Raw genomic sequence first — 20,445 nt, 5'->3', positions numbered from 1 at the left:
TACTCGTGAAAATGCCGATACGCACAGGTCTTTGCAAGTTTTACATGTTTTAAAACATTGTTAATTTAAATACCAGTGTGTTCGTCAAAGCGAAATATGTATAATTGTCATGGATGCAAGCTCCGGCGACACCCCTAAAATAACGGCGCGGGCTGAAATGGGAATAATCGGTCAGGTTGGCGACGTTCCACAACACTTTCAGTGTTGTTTGTATAGCCTTGAGGCAATCCCTGTTCGCACGAGCACATGAAAACGCAACTTGTTTTGCTACGCTAGTTCCCAACTTGTCAATGTATACAAAGTTGTCGAGTCGCCAGGTTGGTGCCCGGCCCCCCAGCCAATGGTCTAATCATCGCCAACCACGTGAGGATAGTATCATTTGCGTAATGTAATGAGCGGGTAGGCCTAATCCCCCTGAAGTCGTGACAGGCGACACATCTTGTGCCACTTCCCGGTAGAAGGCACAAAGGACCGACCACTGCACCAACCCACTTCGTTGAACAAGTTCTTTCAGTTTATTCGTGCATAACTATGTGGCGTCCAGTTACTCACGTCTTGGCTATCTCGCTGGCCCGTAAGTATATTTTCATCATCTCTCCAGACTTCTTTTACTCAAATCACATGGAACGTCTTGCCCTTGGCACTGGCGTTCTTTGTGGAGTTACTCACAAGATGAATACACGCTCAATGATGTGTTTTGCATGTTGTTACGTACGTATGCGTCTTGCAAGTTGTGGCACCTAGCTCGCAGGGTGGTACGCTGTACCCATATCACTCAAATAGGTACCTGAACGTATACAACAAGACATCTACTAGTATAATTATGCTGATCTCGGACAGATCGGGGTTCGTTACCAGGACAGTCTGCTCCATGATCAAATAAAGTAAGGAAAGTTGAAAGGGGAGGGGGTTATAAAGTGTCGTGGCCTGTCCCATATATCATCACTTGACCGTTGACAGCAGCACAGTCGTTTGGAGAGCTATTCAGCGCTGGGACTATTCGCCCCATAGACGAGAGTACAGAAGCGAGAAATACCCGTACTCTCGTCTATGGGGCGAATAGTCCCAGCGCTGAATAGCTCTCCAAACGACTGTGACAGCAGCGATTCAAGGAGCTGGTCGCAATATTTTTTATGATAGCGACATGGAACTCCGCATTGGGCGACCAGGCAGACCGACCCAAAGACGATTTACAGAGTAGCTACGATGCATGCTGACTGTTTAAACATCTGTTTAAAAAAAATATATATTTCATGTGGATTGACGCGCAGAGACACTTCCAACAGGACATAAATATACTGAGCTGTGCAGTATTCACGTCTTTACTCAGAAGGATAGAATTCTTCTTGTGAAATATTATTTTTTACTTCCTCTCCAAACAGCAGCACAGTCGATGTAACTGTGAGTTTTGTAATTTTTGTCGTACCACACTCCCTGAGGCTGAGTGTGTTGTTGAGCAATAAAGTGATTACAAATATACAACACGGTCACGCCCTGCCACAAACCTTACTGATTTAAGTGTGTTCATAAACAAATTACATCTCTGAAACTGTGACGGCTCACATCTTTCTCTGGAGTCAAAGATCTAGTGTATATAGCTGCGGTTTGTGAATGGAAACTTTTATGGTAGGATTGACCAGGTGAAGGTCGTTGCGGAGTCTCCTCCACAGGGAACACATGGAGTCGAAGTGTTTTATCACCTATCAATTGCGGAATCCGGAATAGTATCCTGGTTTGGACTGCTTTCAACATTTGCATACATGTACGCAGTGATCTAAAGTCATTAGGTCTTTTTACGGTTGTGTAGATAAACAGGCAGAGAACAGGAAACTATATGACATAGTCCAAAGCTCAGGGACAGTATCTTACCATATCTGTATAATTTTTATCTCAATCTAATCTCGGTGACTACTTTTTGATTGTCACATTAATCAACTTTATAAAGTTTGTAGAACAAATAAAAACAACAAATTTGAGGTATTGGCCTGTTGAAATTATGTTCAGCACTTGACAGGTCACTTGACTCAGATCATCGGCTGACTCGCAGCGTGTTTGCAAGGTTATATCTGATTGGTCGATTGTCACTATTCACAGCAACTTAGGGAGTTTATTTGTATTATTTCATTATAACGGTACGATTCTGCCAACCAATTGGATAACAGCTTCGAAATCGCTGCGAGTCGGCCCAGGATCATTCCCAACGACAAGCTCTTTAGATCACAGTGTGCATGCTGTTCCCTGTGATATCAGCTTCAAGTTTCATTTAATTCCTTCACTGTAACACGTGATTAATTTCCTGGGCACTGCTTTTTGTCTTGCCATTTCCAAAGAATATCTTAATTAGCAGCTTGCACTTAAACTCCTTGATGCCTTCTACGAAGTACAAAATGAACATAATATCACACCTATTAAAGTGTGCAAATAATTTTTAGGTTTCCTTTTATTTAGTTCACTGACTGAACTACTGTTTTACAAACTATTATTCCTGGCCCATCTGCATATGAAATAAATAGCACATATGAATCATATTACGGTTTATGTATTCATAAAATATGATACTTTAATAAATTCAGCGTTTTTTGAAAATTACAGTTTGAATATATTCAGACTGGTGTTTAGATAGTAGTTCATTGTCTGAAGTGGACGAAAGATTAACACAAAGATGAGCCCTGGCTCCCTCAATTCTTTGAAGGGGGCGTATTCCAGATGATATTATATTACATATAACCAGGGATAACGGGATAGTATTAAATAGCATCCATGGTCCACATAGTATATTGAGATTTTCAGAAAGCTCAATTTACCAATGGAATTCACATGGAAAACTAGGATGTTTCAGCGGTAAAAACAATAATGATCTGTTTTCCATTGCTCCCAACACCCTAGAAATTTCCCATGGTGGATTCGTTTGACCGTAGTTGAATTAAAATATGCTGTTTGTGAAAGAGTGAGTGCCGTTACCAGAGGAATAGCGGCTAACTTTTGTCAATTGCTTATGTAATAATTAAAACCAATTGAGCAAAGAATTTTTGAATATTTTCCCATTGATAATTATACATTATCATAAACTTAACGTGCATACACAATGCTTGATAATTCCTTTGCATAAATTGGTATATTATTTCAACAGGCAATTAAAAAATCTCAATGAAAACCTTTTCCCATAAAACCTGTTCACAACCTTTAATTTAGTCCAAAGTCATTGTTATGAATGGTTAGTATGGACTTGTCTATATGGAAATAGGAATGAGAAATGTAAAACATGTTCATGTACTTGAGAGTTTTTGATTCCATTACTGATACAAATATAAAACACTTGATAAGCATTATACATTCAATTTGTATCATGAATATTTAATGAACATATGTCTTCAAAAAATAACCCGCGTTTCACAGTGCGTGTATCAAGTATACCAAAAACATGGCTTTTTCGTATTTTACTGAGTTTTTATACTTTTACACATATTGTTTCTATATAGTGAAGGATGTCACTTAGCTGTTTAATGTATGTCACTTAGCCAATTAATAAAAAATCATTGTCAAGGGAAATGCTTTTATAAGTGCTGTCTCTATTTGGCTACTCTGCCCACGGTCCCTCCACAAAAGGACCGTGCTCTGCCATAGTGGAGAGATATTTTTATGAGTGGTGAGACAGCATCTGGTATATCATTCAGTTACTGCAAGTGTATAGTCTATGGTAGGTCATAAACAAGTACATGTATCTTTCCAGTAAACATGACCTAAAACTGTCCTAGTTTTAAATCTTTTACCCCAGGGGACAGAATTCAGAATTCAAATTGACCTCAGTACAAACAGAGCCATATGCAAAAGCCTGAGGCAGAAACGATAGATAGAACCTTGAATCTAATCTGGTATATTTCTGTGGGTGCATTTATCCAAATTTATTTGTTTGTACGCCACTATAACATAGAGCCTTCAGGGTCTGTTTCCCATAGGATACATCAGTTGTCACAGAGCCACAGTGGTTCCTGAGTAGCCCATATTGCCTCTGGAGAGATCTATCCATCATTGCGAAACAAAAGAATAGGACCAATTTGGAGGGTCAAAGGTTAAAACTTGCACAATGTGAACGAAGTTTGTATTTTCAAAAACCATACTTACCACATTTGACTAATCTTCTCTCTTTGTTATGCAGAAAATAAATTGAAATTATATTCCGTCCGTTTCATCTCTCTTGGAGAATGTCTATAAGGAAACATCACAGACCCTCATTGCTAATAATATACTTTGTTATTCTCTTTCATAGTGAAGAAAGAAAAAAAATTACTTTGCATTTTCTTTGATGGTAGAAGAAACCTCAGATTTACTGTTATTTGAGATGAAAGAAATTCTTGATGCTTTCAAAAGAAGTACAACAAATACATAATTAGGTTCCTGTTTGGTTTGCCAATCAGCCGATGTAAGCTGAAGATTGGCAAAGGCTACAATTGATGTTAGAGCTATAGAAACCTATACCTGACAGTCACTGGAGAACACAGACCAATGTCCAAAAATTTGCATAACTCGCTGATGTATTTACTCTGTGGCATCTGTTTAGATCAACAAGTTTCCCACACCAAATGAAACTACTGACAATGAAACTTGTAAATATGTATGTGTGCGTAAAGTAATCTGAAAATAAAATTGGTATAAAAAAAGATGCGTCTCTGTTCTCTTTCATTTCATAATTATGTCATCTGAATATTTACAAGAAATGGATCTTTTACTCCTGATATAAATGTATCAATCTTCATTTTTAAAGGAATTAACAACAGTTCAAGTCAGTGCTCTCTACAACGTGGAAAAACACCAGGAACGACCAATTTATGTAATTTGCATATTCTGTTATTGTGAAAATATATTCTTTTGTTTGGTTATGGACATATGAAAAAATCGCTCAAAAAGACAGAGACGTGGCGGTCTCCTCAAAATCCCCTTGTGGTGAACTCAGGAAGTTTTTGATAATACCAGTAACATAACATGGCTGCACCAAAGAGTCAGCAATTATGAAAAGAATATTTATAAAATTTATACATGCATGTTAGTTTATGACTTTTACTGTTTTTTTTCCAGTATGGAGTCACCTTCTGGTATCAGTGGAGTCGTCCACATCCCTCAGTGCAAATTTCAACATGGGTGGCGTAACTGGAACGATTCAGTTTGACCAGGTATCTGCCGGCACTTCCACAACAATCACTGTCTCCTTGAATGGTTTGCTAGCTGGTACCTACATGTGGGAAATTCGAGAACTTCCGGTGTTCTACGACCGATTTTCCAAATGTGCTGACCCAGTGATGGGAGCAGTTTTACATGACCTGGATGCGACACATTCTGGTCTGACGAGCTCTACCCCAGATGGTTATCAAGTGACGGACAATAGCATAGACCTGTCTGGTATAGATAGTATAAGTGGCAGGTCGGTTGTGTTAGACAGTGGCTCGCATCGTGTGTGCGCTACAATAAGTACGTCTGAAACTCTGGTCACTGCAACAGTATTATTCCAAGCTCCTGTTGCTGGGATGGTCATGCTTCGGCAGCCAGCCAGTGACAGTTCTGCAGAAACCACGGTCTACAGCGACCTGTTCTTTATAGATGGTATGACCGGCGGCAGTGCATATGATTGGTCCATCTACAGCAACCTAAATGGAATAGATTACGATATCACGCACACAGCTCGTTGCGCTGCTGTGACTTCAGTTTACAACCCAACCAGCAGCGACAACACAGGATGCACTTCAAGCGCTCAGGAAAACTGTCAAGTTGGTAACCTGTCGGCAAATTAGGAGATGTAGAAGTTGGAACGAACAAAGGTGATGCAGTCAAACAATCTGTCGATACAAATCTCCCACTTTCGGGGGCGAACTCAGTCATCGGTCACACAGTGGTGATTATGTCTGGCGGTGAAAAACTTGCATGTGGCTATATCACAGAGTTAGAAAGTAGGACTGTAGAAGCGGTCTTCAGCAGTGAAAATGTCAATGGATCAATCTCTTTCACCCAAGCTTCACCGCTAGATCCCACCACAGTCTCTGTTTCGCTGAGCAACTTACAAGACACCGGTAAGTTTTACCACGTGCATAATTTCCCGCTCCCACCACGAACAACCGAATCTGATGACCTTTGCAGTGGATTTTCTGTCAGTGGACACTGGAACCCATATGGTATTGATCAGGACAGTAGTCCAACACCAGGAACAGGCACAATGGACAAATATGAGATTGGAGACTTGAGCGGAAAGTTCGGACCTTTATCAGGAGACGATTTTAGCGAGACTTATTCGGACTACAATCTACCTATATTTGGTAAACACAGTATTGCAGGACGTTCCATTGTCATCCACAAACCAGACGGAAGCAGATGGATTTGTGCAAGTATCAGTTATCCTGCTGCCACCAAAACGGCTGTAGCTGTTTTCCGAGGACCAATTGTAGGCTACATGATGCTGCGACAAGCATCTGACGATCCTTTCTCCGAAACGTCTGTATTTGTAAACTTAGCAGACGGCTCCACTGCCACTAACAGTCATAATTGGCATATTCATGAAGACCCAGTCACAGATGATTTCTTGAGCTCCACTTCCAGGTGTAGCAGTGCTGGTCCTCACTACAATCCATATGCTGCAAGTCTGGATGAGCCGGCCTACAGCTCAGAGTGCAATTCAGACAATCCTTTCCGGTGTGAGCTGGGAGATCTCTCAAGCAAGCATTCCCAAATTGATATCGTCTCAGACTTGGCAACGAGTGGCGGAAAGTTCTTTTTCACAGACACCCAGGCACCTCTGTCCGGGATAACTTCATCAATTGGCCGATCGATTGTCGTACATGCTGCAGATTCTGGCGCCAGTCGTTACGCATGTGCCAATATCTATGAATTAAAACCAGTCGTGGCCAGGGCCGGCAGCTGGAGTGAAGGCCCAGTTTCAGGGACAATTGATATCACACAAAATTCCTGGCTTGATTCTTCTGAAATTGACATTGCCATCTCAGGATTGCAAAGTCTTGCAAAAGGCTACCACATCCATGCTCTTCCTATTCTATCCAGTGCAGAGTCCCCTTGCAGTGGGGCATCAGTCCTGGGACACTTTAATCCGTTCAATGTCATCGGCTCTCCAGACACCGGCACGCATGACATGTATGAAGTAGGTGACCTGAGTGGTAAGTTTGGCAACTTGGCGGAACTGTCGTCATTGACAACAACCTACACAGACAGCAATCTTCCAATGATGGGCCCGCAGAGTGCCAATGACAGGTCGATTGTCATTCACAGGAATGATGAGATCGGCTCTCGATGGGTGTGCTCAAATCTGATCAGTGTGTTGGCTGCAGGAGACTTTGAGGTGGAAGTAGTGGTAACCATGGATACAGCATCACTTTCTGGGACAGTCGTTATGGTGAGTGAGAAACTTTATTGGTAGAGAAAAGCATTATTCATAAATTGTGCCATGACAGTCTTTATCTATGCAAAGTTATTGATGAGTATGCAAATGAGTTATGCAAATGCTGTAATTATGTATTCATTTATGCAAAGCATATGTAAATGATACTGTTAACATTTGCAAATCTTATGATGATGTCATCATCATTGTTGCATATTCATGTATCTTGGATTTTGCATTTAACATAGAAGAAAGGACAACATAGTTTGTTGGTTTATTATCAAAGCATTAATGTTGTTTGGGTTTAACTTTTGTGGTGTTTCCAGCATATTCTCCGGAATTAAATTTGCTTATTCTGAAATAAAATATACCTGATAGTGGTTTTACTCTCTTTGACATTTCAATATGATTTTGACATATTCAATTTTCAAATCGGTAAAAATTGATAACACTACAATTGCGTTGATTATTCAATAATTCATCATCTGATCTAGCAACTACATTGCTTAATTGTGTAAGACTTTTGATAAAGTTAACAATAGGGATTGTTGGCTGCATGAACGTGAATAATGAAGCGTTCCCTGAGAATTAGCCACCCCAAAACAAATGTTTTGATTTACTCTGATACGCGTGATAGGTTCAAAGGTGAACTATTGGCTTGCAACTTCAACTCTCCAAACCTTTGCGACATGCCTTGATTTTCTACCAATTTGTCATCACAAAGCTGAAACTTAGACCAGCAGCCTTGTCAGATTAGCTTTGTATTATATATGGCACCGATGTAAGCACTTACAGAAAAACCTCACATGTATCTCATAAGGTATATAGACAGTACTGGTAAGTTTGTTCTGTGTAAATATTTGCTTCGTGAAACCTCTGGAGAAATATCATGTCAATGTAGTAAGATACAAGAAAGTGCATTTCTGTGATGATTTAGCCGTCTATGGTTTCATGCCACCTTTATATTGTGTTTGTTTTTGTCTTTTGCTTTGTAAAAGGTTTTCACATAAAGTCAATATGTAATGGGCACATGTTCCATAGGTGATCGTTTTATCCCCTTTGATGGTTTGGTACTCGCCCCCACTAAATTCTCAGGTTACAAAGGGTCTTCGCGGCGTGAGTGCTTTCAGTTCATGACATGTGTCAGTCCCTATTCTTCACGCTATTGCTATAAGTGGAGAGGAATTTCATTGTTGTGGAAACAAGTGCCATCTCACACACCTTTCTGGTTCATTACTGTCGTGGTCCCATAGTCTGTGTCTGTGACAGTCATTCTCAGACTGTGCTGGCAGTCCGCACCACCTATACACATTGCCGCTTATTGTTCAGTTACTACAACACCCATAAACAAGCAAGCAGCCTTTTCATTGTTGTTACAACCTATACTGCACACTGTACAAAAAAAGCCCACAAATAAAAATTCTTGGTTTAAATCCAGCCCAGGTAAATCTAGACACTGTATGCATTGCTGTACTTTAAAAAATTGTATAGAGTTTTCTGGTATGGTGATGTCACGCAGTTCTGTTCTCTCTTTTGAAGGCTTTGTGTGAACATGATTTTTACCAGAGACAAATTAAGGTCATGATGTAATAAACAGCAGTGATTGTTGTCAGGTAATTTGTACACATATAAAGTATAAAATGTGCACAACATTATGTAACAACTATGCTCATTTTTGTGCTGATTGTACATGGTCTTTTTATGTCCAAAGTGAAATCTAGTCAAATGGATCTGAAATATTCTAGTTATTTGACATATAGAGTAATATGCATTCACCATGCGTACAATAGAATGAAAAGTCATCGGGACTTATTGTTTCCTCGTGCTATGCCTGGGTGTTCCTACTCAAAGCATGGACTAAAGTATTACAACTTCATTTCTTAAAAAGTGAGGTGAAAAATGTAGGTCTTCCCCACTTCCAGCCTGACCTACATCCCTACTTTTATGCCAACTTTTAATCCATTGTTAAAAATGACGCAGGAAATCAAAACTTTTTTCTGTTCTCTTGCATCAGAGTGATAAAAACATGGAAATGAAAGAGTCTGTGGTCTTAACTAAACATACTTTTCAGTGCCAGTACGTAACATGAATTTAATTTTCATCTTGCAATAAATAAAAATGCAATTTTGACATTTACAGAAGTAGATATTAAATATGTGTCTCATCACAGATTGGTCTGCACTGAATCAAATGAAATCCATTAGAGTACGAGTGAACTCCAAATTCATCAAATATTTGCAGCACTCTCAACTATATATAATGTGGCCAACAGGTTTCAAGTTTATAACTTAAGATCATAGGAGCAAGCATTCAATATTTAAAGTCTATTTATACACATTTTCATGGAATTCTTCACTGTTCCCTGTGATCAATGATAACTTCAAAAAATCAATAGAGACTGAAATACCAACTTCACCATTAGTTTCTGCATACATACATGTACATTTACCTGTACATAAGTGTTTGGTTTTCCTCAGTATGTATTGGTGAAATGAGAACCGTGTGTGTCATATAGACTCTCGCCAGTCGCTTGTACTGCTTGGTCTCGCGTAGCTTCCGGTATGTATAGCTGGTGCCTTCGGCACTCGACCTCACGCCTTCGGCGCTCGATCGCTACGTTGGATTGCTACCGCACTTAGTAAAGTGACTCCGGTCAAAAGAAGGCACGAGGACTGTTGACAGTCTAGTGTCAATACTGAAAATAAATGTCGGTGGACCAAGTACAAACATATATATCCTCATTGCCTTTGTAAAAATCCTAGCATGCTACTGGAACATAGGAATTGCCTGCATGGCTTGGAAAAAGTAGGAATTTTAAAGTGTCTGTTGATATTGTCATCTTAATGCTTCATCTACCAGTGTGATATCTGGAAGTGTAAATAATAGATTAACTGTATGCTAGCCTTAAATTGCTTCATGTATATAGGACTAATGAATATATTTGATGCATGACCAGCTGTACTTGAGTAAGCAGTGTTATTCAACAGTTCTTTTATTTGTTAGACACAAAAAGCTTTTTGTTAAAAACAAGAACTCATGTGATAAAATTGTTTGGGCTGAGAAGTTCAAAACTAATTTGTAGACTACAGAAAAACCTTAACAGAATTTATAAGCAACAGGTGTTCTGAAAAGCTTTCTCAATTTGATCCAATCGTACCAGTAATTTATGTTTAGAATTTATTTCTTTCCGGCCGTTTGGTCTGCAGGTCAAAGTGGCAGAAAGTGTCTTTGAGTCTGACTGCAGAGTGGTTTTTGAATGGTGTGTGCATGTGCTCACACTTAATAATTCTCACGTCTGTTTTATAAGTTGTAGATTTAGCGTTTACTTTAATATTAATATCGTACCGGTAATATCAATTTAATATTTTAATTGAATTGAACTGAATACAGCTTCTTTATGTCTCATTATTATGCATTGACCATACAATACACAATAGAGGCTGTACCTCGTTGACTTCCCCTGGCACCCATTGTTTTCTTTCATTATTCATAACTGTCTAGTTTACATCAGCATTTCTATCAGTGATATCACCTTCTAATACGTCGGATGTTACACAACGATACTGCACATTGTATAGCCAGCCTTAATCACCCTGACATTTTCAAAGAGAGAGCTGAGCACGGTCTGTCTGCCCTATTTTGGGAAATTGCATGTGCAATACTGAATGAAGCAGGTACACATGTCTCAAGGTTACACCAACTTTAGCAGTTAGTGTAGGGTTTTCCACAGCTTTGAAAAAAATAAGGGTGGTCAATTTACATAAAAATGCATAATTTGCATATCTTTTGTTGTGAAAATGTATTCTTTTGTATAGTTGTTAATATTTGAATGAATTGCTGAAAAATCAGATGGGTGCCCAACATACTAAAAATATCCCCTCGAGGAGAACTGGTGTTCAAGTGTGTGATCACAGTTTGGCAAACTGTGACCATTAAGCAGTATAAAAAATTTTTTTTTTTTCCAAATTCCAATATTTAGAATGAAATGAAAAATCGCATATTTGTTTGCGATAACAAGTTGTACACTTTACCATGGAGAATGATTAGACATAACAACAATTTCAACTTTTTATGAGCTTCAGAATATATTCGGAAAAGTTTTCCATTTGCCAAATGCTGTTGAGCAAAATTTCTCACTGTACTAAAATTGTTACTTTTCAGCTTTTAGTATATAATCAAATTATTAACTGATATTTGTATAATATGTGTATTTTAATTGAATTAAGTATGGTTTTCCTAAAATTGATCCATTGAAGTATAAACTCAATATTATTGAAAAACTGAAACAACTCTGTGAGGGTGCTAAAGTTACCTCCATCCTTGGGACATACTCAGTGCAGAGGGAATTATATCCACAGAATTTCACTTGTCACACTATAATATCACATCATAAACCTCTTTAACACTGAATAGTCTGACAAGTAAAATTCTGTGGATATAATTCTTAATGTGAAGCTTTTGTAACTATATCTTTTTTTAATATGTACATGCACGTCTGACCTCTGACCTCAATACTCATGAAGTTTTGAGCTACAGGGACTAGTAGAAAATCTAGAACAGGAAAACTGCACCACCCCATGTATTTCTCAATTGGCATGGAATCAATGACCAAGGTCACAGGTCTGATGTAATTTCACACCATGAAACTGACAAAGGTGTCTGTAACATGTGTGCTACAAATGTACATGACACTGATGTATCAAGTTAGTGCACATTGAACAAATTCCATGGTGTTTTCCTACTTCAGTACATGTCTAAATGGACAAGGTTAAACTCTATCGACATTTGCAATTTTTGTCAAAGTTTGGTATAATTTTCAAGTCTAGAATCCTAGATTCTCACTTTAGTTTGTCACATGTTGACAGCATGGCACACTAGACCATTACGGGAGAAAATAATCTGATCAGGAAAAATCTCACTAAGGAAGGAAAAAAAGACCTCAATCAGGACATTGCCTGTCATAGGAGACTAATTTTGACAGAAATAGAAATAGAAATAGAGACTATGCACTTAAACAGATATTTACGCGTTTAAAAATTCATTATCCAATTTGAGATAGCTTATATCAATGTTCTTAAAAAGTTTACCATTGCTTTCTTTTCATACATTTATTTCCGAATTTATTCAATAGTTATAAGTGAAATCTTCTCTGATAAAGGGATAATAGTAAATTTCCATTTTCATGATTTGTACATTTCAGCCACATGGGTCAACTCGATGTGTCCTAGCTTTTTACATCAAATTCATGTCAAGGAATTATAACATTAACCCTTTGAGTGATGTAATTTTTCCCATCAAAATTTTTAGTACAAATATTAGGAGGACAAAGTAGGAAATTTCCTTATAAAAGATCAGTATACACGTAACATCTCTAGGGTTTCTTTCCATTTGGAGATTTTCTTTCTTTTGGTCTGGCTTGTCTTGCTGTTAAGGTAGGTAAAGGTTATATGGCAGGGGTTTAGGGTGAAGTGTGTAATTACGGAACAGAGAATGAGCTACATGTAAGATTAATTACTGTGTGACCAATATGGGTGAGATATTGAGTTCCCCCCTCACAAACACCTTACTCAGACACTGGGAGGTGCGTAGTTCTCGAAGTAATATTTTCAGAATTTAAATTTCTCTTCGATAACTTTTTTGTTTCTGTACTTGTGTACAACCTGTCCAAAGTAATACCACTGAAAGCACAGGTTTCTGCAATCAACATTTAATGTTTTAAGGTAGTACACGCCCCTAAAAGTGCAAGACCAAAACTTTTGCCCACACTGTTCTTTTTTGAAAAAAAAAGTTATCACCATGAAAACTTTGTTCCTGGAGAAACAAATTACCTAACATTTATTTCATTGAAATTCAAAATGGCCACCATCCCTGTGTTAACTCAATGGGGAAAAATAAAAATTTAAACTTTCGAAAAACTAAGATCGTGAAAAACTTTCTTATTCCATGAGCTTTAAAAATGAGTCCCCAAAAGTGGTAGATCAGAGAAAAATTATAAAAATTTTCGCATCCAAATATCTCTCTCCAAGGTGCATTCTAGACTTTGCTGACCATGCAATCTGAGAATTTTGTTTGAAAGTGAACTTGATCATGACATAGGCTATTGAGAGTGAGTGCCTGCTATTTGGAATCAAGTTTCCATAATATTACATTGTAAATGTCAGGACAGTTATTAATAATATAATCATTTTCAAAAATATACAGTCTTGAAATCAAACTGGATATCCTGTTTGGGTGTTGTGCAGCAGTTAATGGTGTGTATTCAAAGGCCTGGTTAAACAAACTGTATAGCATTACATGCATTTTAATACCATTCTGTACAACCACAATGAAAACCAACCCTGTAGGTTTTTCTTTGCGTAGAGCATTTGACAATACATGCAGGATACCTGAGCAAATTTACACTACCAACCATCGGCACACTTTGCACAAAAGCTCACACTTTTCAGAGAAAGGCTTCTGTTCTTATTGTGGACTTGTGCTTGTCTGAAACAAACATATCCAACATGTTCAAGGGAAATTTAAGTGCTGTATGAAGTTGTTGCAGTGTTTCATTATAAATCATGGTCCCTCTATCATGTAGCAGGACCATGTATAAATTACATTATGTGTATGTACCTCGGCAGTTTGGCTGCAAGTCTCAGGTTTATTGTAGCAGTAGCTAAACAATCCCATCAAACCTTGGGAAACTCAACAAACCAACAATGGCAACTTGAAATGCTGTTTGAAAACGAAAAGAAACAAAATGTCTGCTATTCTGAGGGAGTTTCATTAGTGTAAGGCTGGGAAAAAGAAATGTTTAATGCAAAAAAGAACAATGATTGTTACAGACCCTCAAGAGATTTTTGTCAGTTTGATGTTTAAAAGGCTGTAATTAGGTGCATGTATTGAAGAGTGTTATTGAGTTTTTAGCCTATTTGATAAAGAAGAATGGACTTGTAAAGTGAACAAAAGACAACATCACACCTTTGAAGTTGTCAATAAATATAGCTTGAAGGAACAAGCAACACCTTTGGCAGGTGATGTCATTACAGCAGTCAGCTGATTTCAAACCTATACTACCAAATGTAGGGCAAATGTTGCAAACAAATGGTGTACCCTATTACTGTAACATCACATCCAATAGGTTTTAATTGGGCCTTGTCATAATCTCTTAAAACTCAGCAAGATCATGTCTTTATAGTTCTTTCATCAGACTCAAAGGTTTCACACTGGCAAATCACTTCCGGAAGCCACATCAAAACCATGTCATACTTTGATGTGTATTCTAGCTGTTTCCTCCTTGTTGCCATGGATATTGGGTATCTTGGCATCATGAGTTAGAGCTTTTTTATCAGTTTTTGAACCAACAACTTGATTACCATGGTTATACTAAACAGCTAAACCTATTTGTAGACAGTCTGTTTACATGATGACTGGGGGGGGGGCTCCCCTGTAAAAGTAGACTGACCGTACACATCTCAACACATCTCAACCCATGTGCGAGTATTGAATTTCACAACAAAAAAGTGACATATATACCGGTACATGTAATGTCAGTGTCAGGGTAAACTGTTTACAACCGGATTTGTAAATATGTTCCTCTTGAAATGTCTTTGATTATGTATGTGCCTCGAAAGTGAAGGACTTAAACTTTTGCTCAAACTTTCCTCAATGAAACTATTAATCATTCTCTTACCAAATCAAGTATAAAAATCAGTGGTCACTGTGCAAAATTTGGTACTATAGACAAATTACCTAAGATTTCCCGATATTTGAAATTCAAAATGGCTGCCATCCTTGTGTTAACTCCGTAGGGAAAAATAAAATTTTCAATTTCGAAAAATTAAGACACTAAAAACTTTTCTTACACCAAGAGCTTTCAAATGAGTTCCCTCAAGTAATAGATCAGAAAAGAATTGGAAAGGTTTGAGAGTGTTTATCTGTACCCGGGGCTTGTTATACCTTAAGTTTAAAACAGTCCACAGGGAACAGAAACAAACCACAGCAGGGATTGAATGCTCCAGTAGTTCACAAATGTAAGCTTTTCTCATGGGCATTGTGTGGTACCATTCCATCCGAGGGCATGTGTGTAAACTCAAAATATCTTCTGGTACCATGACTATTTACCAATTGAGAGAACACAGAGGTATACACACAGATATAAGAATTCTGATATTTAATGTAAATAATATGTCCTTTTGGCATGACTGTCTATTTAACTCTATACCAGTGACATCAAGTTATACTGTTCAATTCACAGTTGGATTAGAATACCAATGACTGGATGTGAAAAAGTGATTAAAGTCCCAGCATTTATCAATGACACCCTGATTGAGAACAACTGAATGAATGTCAGCCTTTCTTCACAGGTTCCTACTGATCCCATTACTATAAACAGAACAAATAATTTTCCAGCTGGTTGCACATAGGGAGAATGTTTCCACTGGTTCAGTGTGACAGGTGTCTGGAGTTTTATTACGGCTCCTGTGGACTCTATCTTTAGAACTGTTTTGATTCAAATCACTGCAAATGAAGCACTTTGGGGTTTACTCAGCCATACATCAATCAAAGTCACCATTCAGTGGTACAAAAGTATTTGGTGATTATAATATGCTTAGCGGGAATCCGGCAATCTGATTGGCTGGAGCCGGGATTTATATTCTCAACAAGAAGACCTGCGCGCCGCGTAACATTTTGAGCTCGCGCAAATTTCGAACACCAACTGAGAGCTCAACGCGCCATAATGTCGAACAAGTCTATGGGTTCAGATTGATTTTGATTTTTAAATTTAGTCTAGTGCAGCTTGACGAACCAACAAATGAAGAGTTTCTGTAATCAGCCGAAGCCATGTAACAACAACATAATTTTTAAAAGTTTTTCGAGCGTTTTTTTTTAAGTAAAATTCTTCAAGTTCGATGTCTAATCGCGATATCGATGCCTTGCGTAACCGTATTTTATGAATTCAACTGTGCACGCACGCTCGTTCTGAACGTTCTATTTTAGAGTTTGTATGAGGCTGGGCGCTCCTGAACTTTCGTTCCAACTTCGGCCCTAAATAACGTCATTGTCCACCTGTTTTAACTTTAGCATATATAATGAGGTTATAAACGGTGCGCTCGGGTATTTGGTTGCGGATATAAGACCTCTGGGGTGAAAATTAGCATATTGGGTGAAATAATCACCTCGCTTTGCTCGGTGATTATTTCCCGCCAAATATGCTAATTTTCACCCAGAGGTCTTATATCCGCAACCAAATACCCTCGCTTGCCGTTTTATAACCTCTAATATTCTTTTCAAGCACTTTTGAAGAGGAACAATTGAGAGGCACTTTTGCTTGCTAGAGTAACAACAAATAAATGAGACTCAAGTCCCATCAAAGTGACAGGACTGAGTTGAAACGTGCCAAAATTGTATAGTTTGTTTTGTTTATCTGGTTAGATAAAGTTGCTGTGGTTGTGACAATTACAGCACTGAGGAATGTACCCTTGTTTGACAACCGTTGTTTGGTTAGTCTGCTCAGCTAGGTTTACAATTTGTATCACTCTACTTTCTGTACACATCTGTACTTTCTTACTGTTATTGTGGCAACATTGTTTTCAATCAAAGTTTGAACTCCATGCCAAGGCTGTCAGGCGGCATTTGTCAGAAGCTGCATGTTTTGGCAGTATATGGAAGGGAAGTCTCATATTTTATGGTTTACCTGACAGGGTATTTTTGAAAGATTGAGCACAACTCCTAAAAGTAAAAGGCACTATTATGTAGGTATGTCTTGCGATGGCACCAATTCCAAGCCAAATCTGGAAATTTTCACCCAACGACGATTATTCCAATTATAACAAACCAGAATCTGTTATGTCACATAAAATCTGCAATATGTGTGCAGTTATTTTCAAACCGTGAATGTTAATTATGTGGTACGTGTGATCAGCTCTGTAGTTGCTGTTGTGTGTTAGTTTTTACAACTGAGAACAGTGCATGTTTTCAATATATTTTTGATTCATACAATACATTTTAATCTCCCATTGTGAAGCTTATTTTAACCTTATAATGACTAAAAGCAAATATTGCACTGAAACTGTTCAAATCTGTGCTAAGTACAATTTGTAGCTTGCCTACTATACTGGTAGTTTAAAAAAGTGAAATACCAAGTATAGTATTAACATTTAAGTTTGTTACAGAGACTGTTTTACAGATGTGTATGGATAATCTTGAAATATCAAAAGGCAAAAGAAACCTAGATAAACAAAAGTATATAGTCATACATATAACATATATCTACAGGTGATAAAGATTTAATTAAGATAGTACACCCCTCCAAATTGAAAGACTTAATCCTTTGCATTGACTTTCCTCAATGAAACTTGGAAAGATTTTCTTGGCGAATCAAGAATAGAAATTAGGGGTTACAAATTTTGGCACACCAGAAACAAAGTATCCAACATTTACTGATATTTGAAATTCAAAATGGCTGCTGTACCCGTGTTATACTGTATGGGAAAAATTGAATTTTGATCTTCACATAACTAATTAGGTCAGTGAAAACTTAACTCAATCCAAGAGCTTCAAAATGAAACCACCCCCGAACAGTAGATCAAAAAAGAATTGAAAAAAATTGAGAGTCTGAATATCTGTCCGTAAGGTGCAATATTTGTTCCCAAGGTGCAAATACAAATGAGAGAATGTACTGTACTATTTTGCCATTGTTTGTTAAACAATCAAACACATCTCGGGTGTATCTTATTTAAAAGAACATGATTAAACATGCACTAAAAGTCACATTTTGTTTTTTTTTCAGAAAAAAATTTATTATGAGGGTGGTTTCCTTGGTGATACGACTATCTTAGCGGATCTGACATTGGAAGAAGGCGAGGTAAGAACATAAACGTGAATGGTGTACACACAGACGTGAAGTCAATATTTACATTTTGAGTTCAAAATAGAATGAAATGATGGAGAAACACACAAGTTCCTCTTTTTTAAACTGTCGATTTTGATGAGTATCCATGAAGCAATCATGAAATTGAATTCAACTGATATTATTTCAAGCAAGTTTGTGGTTTTGGAATTTTTTCTTCATTTTACAAAATCTCAACACCTCTGAGAATTTAAACAACATGTATGACACACTGTCAATACAAATTTATTTATTGTCAATACAAAGTTATTTATTGTCAATCAATATATTCATACAACAACAATCCTTCATATTGTATTAATAATGATATAACTGACAAGTTGCCCGGACCTCGACTCTACTTCTAAATGTAATCCTTTGTCTCCAGGGTGTACCATATTCATGGAGTGTTTATTCAGGATATTCAGAGACTGCTGACTGTGATGGTATTGGTGAAGTTTACAACCCTTATCAAGTAGAAACTGGGGTAGGTGTAATACATCATGCCACGCATGTGTTTCAACAAACAATACTTTAGTTTCACAATGCAGAAAATGTTGAAGCAAAGATTACACTTACGAAGTTTCACAAACAAGTTGCTATCAGGACCTTTCATAGACGGTGTGGGATGATGTTCAGGCTTTTTTGACAGCCGTATTTACTTTGATATTCTTCCCATTGTCATGATCAAAGCTATTTGAAAAATTCTGTCATGAAATTCTCCATGGCTGGACTAAGTGAGCTAAAACAATAACATGCATACTTTACGCATACCTGTACAATGTATGTTGATAATTAACAATTTATAGTGCTTTGTAAAGTCGAGAATGGATCTGCCTATAGATATTCTGATCCATGAGCTGAGAAATTTTAGACTGTTGAACTGATGCTTGCTATGTTCATGGTATATCCCCTAGGCATTGGGAGGGGAGGCACATTACCCTCACTGTACATTCTGGGGGGAAACACCACTTACAAATAAAGCTGTAGTATTTTTATTATCTTAGCCTCATCACGTTTTGTTGCAAAGGTATGAAATCTATCATGAGTGAAATCAATCTCACATTTTCAGAAGTCTTCTTTATTCAGTGGAAATAATCATATTGAAACCAGATTCTGAAAAGGACTATTTTTGCTCCAAAGTATGAAGAGATTTTATTAGGGACCATAGTGAATAGAGTTCTATCCCTGGAAAGATGAGCTGTACTGGGAAAAAAGATTTTGAGCAACGGAGACAGAAAGGTATTAATGCAAGTCCGTTTCTTCATTGCAAGATAAAATTGACTCCATTTGGTCCAAAAAGGAAGTCACAGGACAGTTCATCACAGCAGTTACACCAAGGGGGTGTGGTGTCTGTTTGTGGAGCCCTTTCAGTCCTAAACCCCAATTATAGTAGCTCTGGTGAGTTACCAGAAAGTCAAGGCCAAAAGAGTAACAAGACTTGCAAATGTGTAGAGATTTATCGTAAGCTGTGATAGACTTGGCAGATATGTCAGTTTCAACATTCTTTCAGTGCTGACAATTTGATGCTCAGTCTATACTAGGAATACAAAAGCACTCAATCATTCAAAAGGCATTTTTTTAAAGATTAGTAACTAAAAACAAGTCTGACATTAGTGAGATTTCTTTGTCTGTTGTGATGACGTTGCAAAACTCCAGCACTGTATTCCAATGAAATGACGTCAAAGCAACATCTTGTTAATCAGACATTGAAATAGGAACAACGATAGCTTACATTGACATGACCTCATTTGCAAGTGCATGAACAATTTCCTCATTGGGTCATGTATTACTCACCATTCATAGAAAGATCTCAATTGTTTCAGAGAATAATGGGCCTACGTCATCCCAAGTGATAAATCTTTGTCCTAAGGTCAAAAAACTCCCTTGACATTGACATGACAATTAACTTTACAAGGACGTAAGTTCATTTGCGTCAGCAGTCATGCCACATGTACTATTCACTATTCACTGAAATTAATACCTTCATTGTCTCAGAGAATCATTGGTCTAAAGTTGCTTAAACTTACTGATGCTTAGGTTAGGTCAAGACATTATGCACCGACATTGACAAAAGAACAGACTTTACAAGGAAATTAGCTCAATTGCATCAGCAGTCATGTTCTCAGTTCATGAAAATGTTAAATTGAACTTGACCTACGTCATCCAGATTTCCAAACCAAAGCTAGTCACTATG

The 20,445-nt window shown here is 37.7% G+C and overlaps 1 protein-coding gene across 1 annotated transcript in view; it reads left to right on the top strand.

Annotated features, from left to right (window-relative positions):
- Positions 1-449: 449 nt before the first annotated feature.
- LOC139120452 (uncharacterized) overlaps positions 450-20,445 on the top strand; it is a 31,847-nt gene continuing 11,851 nt past the window's right edge. The window contains 5 exon segments of the mRNA XM_070684862.1: positions 450-574; positions 5,074-5,780; positions 5,783-7,390; positions 18,150-18,224; positions 18,637-18,735. Coding sequence (XP_070540963.1) covers positions 532-574; positions 5,074-5,780; positions 5,783-7,390; positions 18,150-18,224; positions 18,637-18,735 — 2,532 coding nt within the window. The 5' untranslated portion in view covers positions 450-531.

The sequence above is a fragment of the Ptychodera flava genome, chromosome 20 (assembly GCF_041260155.1).
Source record: "Ptychodera flava strain L36383 chromosome 20, AS_Pfla_20210202, whole genome shotgun sequence".
NCBI lineage: Eukaryota > Metazoa > Hemichordata > Enteropneusta > Ptychoderidae > Ptychodera > Ptychodera flava.
This window is presented reverse-complemented; position numbering and strand designations above follow the sequence as displayed.